General features: G+C 41.3%; 1 protein-coding gene across 1 annotated transcript; it reads right to left on the bottom strand.

Annotated features, from left to right (window-relative positions):
- Positions 1–679: 679 nt before the first annotated feature.
- On the bottom strand, positions 680–1,770 carry LOC122495155 (vomeronasal type-1 receptor 1-like). The gene has a single exon (XM_043600939.1). The coding sequence runs from the start codon at positions 1,768–1,770 to the stop codon at positions 841–843; it is 930 nt and encodes a 309-aa protein (XP_043456874.1). The 3' UTR covers positions 680–840.
- Positions 1,771–9,370: the final 7,600 nt, after the last annotated feature.

The following is a 9,370-nucleotide window of genomic DNA, read 5'->3' as shown; positions in this document are numbered from 1 at the left end:
AACCAAAATTGGGAGTCAAATGGAAGTTTATTAAAATGAAACACATTTTATTATGTATGTACTAAATGACATCTAAAAAGCAAAGGTGATGATTCACACATGTTCCTACACCTCTTCATTGACCTTTGTCATTGTTAGGACAAAGTTTAGAATTTTTCTCTGACCTGTGGTATTCTGCCACAAACACTACAGTTTTGTTGTTTATTAAAGTTGCGTGTACAGGGGTGCCTGGGTGGCTCAGTCTGTTGAGCGTCCGACTTTGGCTCAGGTCATGATCTCGCTGTCCATGAGTTCAAGCCCCGCATCAGGCTCTGTGTTGATACCTCGGAGCCTGGAGCCTGTTTCAGATTCTGTGTCTCCCTCTCTCTCTGCCCTTCCCCTGCTCACGCTCTCTCTCTCTCTGTCAAAAATAAATAAACATTTAAAAAAAAAAAAAAGGTTGTATGTACATTCCCCATATGGGCCATTCCAGATCTTTTCCCTGATAGATACAGTCTCATTCACTTACGTTTAGGGAAAAAACATATTACAACTATTGAGAAGCCCTTACTAGACATAGGTGATATTTTACTTATGTTGGCAAGTAGTTCTCATACACTATACTCTGTAAAGGACCTTAAACTTCTTAGTTGCGGAATACAGCCTGTGTATGTTAAGTAATAATTGCATATTGTATAAATCTATTTTGGCTCTACTATGCCTGTATGAGAGTGGGGTGTTAATCACTGGATATCACAGATTCCTAGAATTGTAACTAGCACCAAATAGTCATGTATATTTTAATGAAGGGTGAAACTAAAAATAGATTTATCTGCACAGATCAAAAGATATACAACTGTTTTACCAGATTAAGGAAATTGTTTTCCTTGTCCAGCAGGCAGAGCAGAACCGAGAGACATGCATATCACTGCTGATGAACACAAATGGGCTGAATGTTGGAAAACATGATGCTGCAAACACACTGATGTTTACTAGCCACTCGTTTGGACTCCGAATAAATGTTATGCAAAAAGACAAAATGGAAGAGAGACAGTAACAGCAGACAAAGGAGCTCACCAGCATCAGGATGGTTTGTGTGGCTCTGGCCTCGTGGGAGGGTCTGGGGGAAAGGCTGCGGCTGTGAATGTGTTGGACTCGCTGCTTGTGCCTGAGCAGGACAAGGACCATGGAGCCACTGGCCCACACCATGATGCTCAAAAACACAAAGTCAAAATAAAAATATATGACAGCATTTAGTGAGTCTCTAAGTTTATCTTGTGGTAGTTTAGAACAGTAGACAAATATATTTTTTAAAGTAAGGTTTTTGCTGTTCACTGGCCCAGTCATTTTCATTGGAGTGTAGATATTTAACAGGAGATGCAAGATCCAGCAGAGGAAACAGCAGAAGCCAATGCATTTTGGAGACGTTCTGAGCCCCATCACCCCAGAGATTTTAGGATGAAGCTTACTGGCCTGGTAGCCACTCAACAGGCAGGTGATGCTGAGGGCAACTCCTCTGCTCACCCTGTGGACATAGAAGACAACTTTACATCCAGGGTCATCTAGGAAAGATTTCCATCCAAAAGCTGCCATGGTCTGAGGGATCCCTTTGGAGAAAAGCACCAAGTTGTTGGCTAAGACCAGTTGGTTGAGAATCAAGTCTTTGGGTTTCAACTTGTGTCCTGTGAGCAAAGTGAAGGTATGAACACCAAAGAGGAGGGAATTTCCCAGGATCCCCACTGCTGCCTGAATGAGGAAGATAATCCCCATTTCCAAGTTGGAAGAGCCCATCAATTTCAAGTGGAAATTGGTCTTAACTGGGGCAGAAGATCTGGAGGAAATCCAAAATATATGTATTACTGTCTTCATGTTTCCTGTAGGGCTTTCCATAAACCACATTTTTTTCTGCATAGAGGACATTCAGAATATGTCCTTAAAAGCAACAAAAGGGTCAGATAGTGGTTATTTAAAGGAGATTTTACTACGTCACTGTAGATAAGATGTTTCTCCAAGGATGCACACCAATTGACAGCAACCTTTAGGCCTTGGGTTACTGAAGGAGGAGGGAGTCGTGGCATATTTAGACATAAACATTCACATCAACTTTATAGGCAGATGGATTTGTTTAAAATGTTTAGATACAATTGTAATTTTTATAGCAGCAATTAAAATTGAAGGGTAATTTTAAGAAAATGTAGTACAATATACATATGAACTTTATCAGAGAAGAATTTTAAACCAAGGGAAAGTTCCATAAATAACTTTGAAAAGAAAACATGTAATGAATTTAATTCTCCAACAAAGATGTCATTTCATGTGGAGTGAGAATTTACATAGTTTCTGTAAATCAGAGTCAACTTGGAGGAGTCTCTGACTACTTAACACCTGTGATCACCATGGGTCACTCCTATGTTTGAACTGTAGTCGTTCAAGGGCAAAAGAGACTCATTCTATTCCCTTAATCAAAAGGGAATGGACGCCATGGAGACATGGGTAGGGGCTAAATTATGTGCACTGTGCTCTCAGAGAAAGAATATTGAAATATCCATCATTATGCTCCTTGAGTAGAACTTTATCTGCCGGAACAAACCATGCTGTTAAACGCTACACGTCTGTGAGGGGTGACCACATTAAAAATTCCTACTGATCAGGGGATCGTGAGGTCCTTGTTGGGTAGGAAGAGTTTCAGATTTGGAGGATCATTCGAATGTCACAGTAATTTTGAAATCTGGTTCCAGGTCAGGGTAACATTGAGAATCTGAGAATATTGAAGTCCCCGATGATCTCTGCTCTCTTAAATGTGGAATCTAGTTCTTTTTTCTTAAGAGTCCTATCTCCACATGGGATTTGGAGGTTTATACTCTTCCACCAATCGTTAGATATTTTAGATAAATGTAATTACGAATTCCTTTTTTTTTTTTTAACAGCTTTATTCATTTTTTGAAAGACAGACTGTGAGTAGGGGAGGGGCATAGAGAGAGGGAGACAGAATCTGAAGCAGGCTCCAGGCGCTGAGCTGTCAGTATAGAGCCCAGTCCAGGGCTTGAACCCATGAAATGTGAGATCATGACCTGAGCCGAAGTGGGACGCTTAACCAACTGAGCCACCCAGACGCCCCAAGAATAACTCATTACTTTCAATCTCAAAGTGACTTTAAAACATGATTGTATACCTATACAACCCTTATTATGTGAGAAGTTTATGACCAATCCATACAAATAATTACTTTTGAGAAACTAAAAAAAAATAATTGTGTCTGTTGATTTTTATCAGGGTGTATTCAAACAAAACACCAAAACTATCAGCCAAGATTGTGAACTGGTATCCAATATCGTATTTTTAGTAAAATCATCAATTTTTTTAAAATGACTGAATAAGAATATTAATGTGATCCATGTAATTGAAAGAAGTCAACATTAACCAATGTGTATTTGACTTGAAATGCATAGAGAGATAGATACAGTTTTTTTAACTGAACAGGTTCAGATATTGTGATCAACTCCTGAGCAACTACCACCTCTGTTCTCCAGATTGTGGCCTCTAAATGCAACTTCTCACAGGGGCACCTGGGTGGCTCAGTCCGTTGAGCATCCGACTTCGGCTCAGGTCGTGATCTCACAGCTCATGGGTTCGAGCCCCGAGTTGGGCTCTGTGCTGAGCTATAAAAAACTTATAAAAAGCTTATATAAAAAGCTATAAAAAACTTCTTTGAATGGGAGGCAGTAAGAAGGAACTGTATTACCTCTGAAGTGTTCTTCACAATAAACTGAACTAGAATTTGAGTAAGCCACTAGCAAAAATTATACCTTTAGTGTGACTGACTGGGACAGCATATGAAGCAGTATCAGTAGGATGTAATAAGTTGATAGAACATCTTAAATTATTCTAGATAAATGATCCATTTTTTTATAAGAATAAGAAAAAGAGGGGGACTTATTAATTGCCAAACTCTTAATAGAAAAACACAAATTATATGGGGGTGAATAAGAGAAACATGAGCTCTTATTGTTATTTAATGATATTATTGAGTAGTTATTGTTGTAGGTATTAGAAAGGTACTCAGGTCCTCCTTATGAAGGAATCCAATCTTTACATCCCATGTCATTGTGTAGGAGTACGTTCTTGATTATTTACTTGAGAATATAATTATACATATGATTTTTTTTGTTAAATAATCTGGTGTGGATAACGTGGGTGACAGTATAGATGAAATGAAATGACTGCGTGCTGGTAATTTAACTGTTTAAGGTGGTGATAAGTCTGTGGGCCTTATGCTGTTATCTTTCACATATATTTGAAATATTCCATTATACCAGTTTTCAAAGACATTTTCTTCTATTAATAATATTTTCTAAGTTTTGTGTCTTTAAGGCAATATTTTTCAACCTAGACAATACACATTTTATTCTTAGCATTTCATTGTTAAATTACTTTATTCTTACCGTACTTAATTTTTTTTTCTGTCTTTAGACAGGACTCTTAAAACCAAGTGACATCTGTATCCAGAGGGAACAGATAAATGAGCAGTTTGGAAACTAAAGAAGGTAAAACCCGCCTAAAATACAGATGCTTATAAGCTTGTCAGTTAATGAAATGTATCAGATTTTCCCATAATTCTAAATGTAAGGGATCTAGCTTAGTATATAAATCACCATGATACTCAAAAGAAAGGAATCACATTAAGGAAACTCTTTGGGGCAGGTATCCAAACCAGGTCTATTTTGTATGAACCTTTGTGGAAAGTCAGTGCTTTCACTCAGATAAAAAACCTTATCAGTGATGGAAAAAGAGGCAGAGATCTGAAGTAAATTAATAGAAAATTAAATTCAACAAGATTTTAAAGGGAGACTTCCATAAGAAGAATGCTCTGTCTTTAAGAAATACTCTGTTTGGGAGCACCTGGGCGGCTCAATAGGCTAAGCATCAAACTCTTGATCTCAGCTCTTGTCATGATGTCATAGTTCTTGAGATTGAGCCCCACGTGGGGTTCTGCACTGACAGCATGGAGCCTGCTTGGGATTCTGTCTCTCCATCTCTCTTGGCCCCACCCCCCTCTCTGTGTTTCTCTCAAAGTAAATACTTAAAAGAAGAAGAAGGAGGAAGGGGAGGAGGAGAAGAAGGAGTAGGAGGAGAAGGACGATAAGAAGGAGAAGGAGAAATAATGCTCTGTTTGGGGTGTCTGGGTGGCTCAGTCGGTTAAACATCCGTCTCTTGATTTCGGCTCAGGTCATGATCTCGTTGTGAGATCCAGCCCCAAGTTGGGCTTCATATTGAGCATGGAGCCTGCTTGGGATTCTCTCTCTCTCTCTCTCTCTCTCTCTCTCTCTCTCTCTCTGTCTCTCAAAATAAGTAAATAAACTTAAAAAAAAAAAAGCTTAAAATCAGTAGTAAACAAATAGCAGAGATAGACTTATTTCCAAGACAGTCTAATATTGTAAATGATTTAATTAACACAGTGTCTTTTTCATATAATTCAAGTGAAAATTTATAAATTTTTCTTTTTTTTCTTTTTAACTATTATTTTAAGTAGTCTCCATGCCTAATATAGAGCTTGAACTCACAACCCTGAAATCAAGAGTCAAATGCTGTACTGAGTGAGGCAGCCAGGCACCCCTACATTTTTCTAATACTACAAAACAAAAAATGTAAACATACCCAATTATATACTATATATTATATACATTCCATATTACATAATGTATTATATACCCTCTATAAATTTACACTTAAGTTCAATGAAGAGAACTTGCTGTGTTAGATACAAAGACGATTAACCACAACTTGTCATTGCTGAAGACGTACACGGATCAATAGCACAGATCAGAGTCAGTAAACTAAAAACTGTGTTGGATGAAAGTAAATCATCAAATATTTGGGAAAATTATTTATTTAATACATGGTTAAACTACTTGGAGATTTATTTGAAATAGTAGAGGTAAATTTATTTTTTTAAGAGGTAAATTTCTTGCTCTCATTATCTTAACATAAAGATGTCAGGGGCGCCTGGGTGGCGCAGTCGGTTAAGCGTCCGACTTCAGCCAGGTCACGATCTCGTGGTCCGGGAGTTCGAGCCCCGCGTCAGGCTCTGGGCTGATGGCTCAGAGCCTGGAGCCTGTTTCCGATTCTGTGTCTCCCTCTCTCTCTGCCCCTCGCCCGTTCATGCTCTGTCTCTCTCTGTCCCAAAAATAAATAAACGTTGAAAAAAAAAATTAAAAAAAAAAAAAAAAAAACGTAAAGATGTCAAATCTGCCATGTAAAAATATTGGAGTATATTTTTATAAATCTGTTTTGACACATCATTACCATGCGTAGCCCAAATCAGAGGCCATTTTTTTCATTAACATGAAAGTGGAGATAAGTAAAGATGTACCAGCAATGAATTAAACTTAAATACAAAGAAATTATTTAACTGTGTAGATTATAAAGGAGGACAAATAGCATGATCTCACTATAGATATTAATCATTTAGATAATCTATTTTAAAAATGCTGGCACTGTGTATGAACAGGTGATACTCGGAAGTAAAAACATAGTAAAATTATGAAATGCTTGTTTCTAAAATAATAAAGTGAACTCAACTGAAAATGACATTCCATTATTTTCAGGTGTAATCGTTTTTAAGTTTATTTATTCATTTTGAGAGAGAGAACACATGAGGAGACAGAGAGAGAGCATGAGGAGGGAGGGAGAGAGAGAAAGGATTCCAAACAGGTTCCACACCGTCCGCAGATGCAGGGCTCAAACTCCTGACCTCCAGACCATGACGGGAGCGAAACCAAGAGCCAGGTGCTTAACCCACTGAACCATCCAGGTGCCCCCCAAAGCTGGTGTCTTTGACACAGAGTCCTTCACGGTGTCCCTCAGCTTAATGATATTTGTCCCACCATGAAGCTTCTCCAGAACCCTAACCTCTCCTTTTATCTTTTTTGTTCACTGGCTTGAGAATTTTTACAACCACTGCCTCGCTGTTGGTGATGTTAATGGCCTCAAATATTTCACTATGCTTTCCCGGACCACGTTTTCCAACCAGTTGGTAATCACCTTGGTGACCTAAGCTCCGGAGGCACGCCTCCTAGTCCCGGTACTCGTGGCTCCTCCGGCTTTGCACTTGGCCTAGACCCGGCCCTGCTTTTCGCATCGGGTGGGGCGTGGTGGACGGGACTGGGGGCGCCGCTGGGCCCAGAGGGCAGCATCTCACGGTGGCGCAGGGCAGGAGGCGACGCCAGGCCGCGCCTACGGGGCCAGGACGGGGTGAGAGTGAAGGGTGGGCTCCCCCAGCAGCAGCGGCAGCGGCAGCGGCAGCCGGGAAAGGGGCAGAGCCAGGGAGCAAAGAAGGACTATTTTTTTCTTTTATTATAATTATTATTAAAAAAAATTTTTTTTAATGTTTTGAGACAGAGGCAGAGCATGAGCAGGGGAGGGGCAGAGAGAGAGGGAGGAAGACACAGAATCCGAAGCAGGCTTCAGGCTCCGAGCTGTCAGCACAGAGCCCACACGGGGCTCCAACTCACAAACCACGAGATCATGACCTGAGCCGAGGTTGGACGCTTAACCGACTGAGGCACCCAGGCGCCCCGATATTTTTTCTTTTTAATAAGAGATCTAGGGGTGCCTACATAGCTCAGTCGTTAAGCGTCAGACTTCAGTTCAGGTCATGATCTCAGGGTTGTGGGTTCGAGTCCCGCGTGGGGCTCCGTGTTGACAGCTCAGCCTGGAGCCTGTTTCAGATTCCGTGTCTCCCTCTTCTCTGCTCCTTCCCTGTTCGTGCTCTCTCTCTCTCTCTCTCTCTCTCTCTCTCTCTCTCTCTCTCTCTCTCAAAAATAAATAAACATAAAAGAGAACAGAAACACATGAATCTTCAGATCAGTGTGATTATTAACCACTCCAGCCCGATAAAATTGTAGCAATGCACAGGGCAATAATGGCTCACAACGTCCACCTGATCATAGTGGCTTTGTGAGTCACAGGGAGAATCTCAGTTTAGTGCCCTTGCTCTCGGAGAGGGGAAGGCGAGCCAGCCTGTCCCTAAAGAGTCTCTGGCCAGAATTAGTTTCTCTTTGAAAATAACAGTGTATAAAATGAGGTAGGTAGGTAAGTGGATGGGGTGGCCACACACTATGTATGTATTTAGATAGAAAGATAGATGATAGATGGATAAGAATGGATCCAAAGAACAGCTGAGGTCCCTAAAGGGTAGAGAGAACGTCAGATTTGTACAAGGACAAGACTATTGAAGCACCTTTAAAATCTGGTTACCTGTTGGAGTAACATTTGTGTTTTGAGACTACTACAGTCCTGAGTATTCCTCTTGTCTGTTCCCCACAAACTCTTTTTTAACGTTTATTTATTTTGAGGGAGAGAGAATGCAGGGGAGGGGCAGAGAGAGAGTGAGTCCCAAGCAGCCATTCTCATCACGGAGCCGGACATGGGGCTTGAACCCACAAACTGTGAGATCACCACATGAGCTGAAATCAAGAGTCCGAGGCTTAACCGACCACCCAGGCGCTCCTGTCCCCCACAAACTTGTGGCCACATTTTTCTTACCATAAGATGTTTGTTTCTATCATGAAAACAAATGAGACCTTATTTTCTGTAAATGAGATGTGAATTTTTACAAACGAGAGAAATTTGGACACGGATCATTGGGCTTTAGTCAGCACCACATGCCTTTCCCCTTTGCAAAGCAGAGCAGCACCCCCAGAAGTATTGGGGCGTCCCAGCAATGGCTGCTCAGACACTCACCGTCTGGGAACTCATCGTCTCTCACTGCCGATCACATGCCCCTGCTGTGACGGCTCCAGGGTGCAGCCTGTGAGTCAGGGCTGCAGACAGGTGAGAGCCCATTTCACAGGGGGCTGGAACTGGCTGCTGGAGGGAGCACCCGGGGTGGCCCTGAAGCAGGTGCATGAGGGTGGCAAGGGCCTCTCCTTTCCTCAGCTGGTTCCGGAGCAGATGTCTCCCCAGGCTGGGTTTTGTATGTTTCTGCTTGAGAAAACCTACTGCTTCTGGGAGAACGGTTATCCCTGGCTTTCCTGAGATAAACTCCTTATAATAATGAAGAAGTTAATTGGGGGAAAAAAAAATAGCTACTAACCCAGTTGGAGTTTGCTGTGAGGGCAGTGGCTGCGGTGATGGAACCTGTGCAGGTGCGGAAAGGGGGATTTTGAGCCCTGAGATAAAGGTTTTGAGGTTCTGTGATCTCATCTGCTTGCTGGGAAGTGATTATCATTTCACCTGTAATTGCACTGACAGTGTCTACTGGGGATTGAAGATTATTTGTGGAAAACATTTGTGAACTGTGCACACCCCCAAATGCTATTAAAAGTGATTAATTGAGATATGTAACAGGAGTGTCAGGACAGGATGGGGAGGGCAAAAATCCTCATGCAAA

The sequence above is a fragment of the Prionailurus bengalensis genome, chromosome E2 (genome assembly GCF_016509475.1).
Source record: "Prionailurus bengalensis isolate Pbe53 chromosome E2, Fcat_Pben_1.1_paternal_pri, whole genome shotgun sequence".
In the NCBI taxonomy this organism is placed as follows: Eukaryota; Metazoa; Chordata; class Mammalia; order Carnivora; family Felidae; genus Prionailurus; species Prionailurus bengalensis.
This window is presented reverse-complemented; position numbering and strand designations above follow the sequence as displayed.

What these genes read in the sequence shown, in the direction of transcription:
- LOC122495155 (XM_043600939.1), bottom strand. Translation starts at nt 1,770, where the DNA reads ATGGGCTCTTCCAACTTGGAAATGGGGATTATCTTCCTCATTCAGGCA.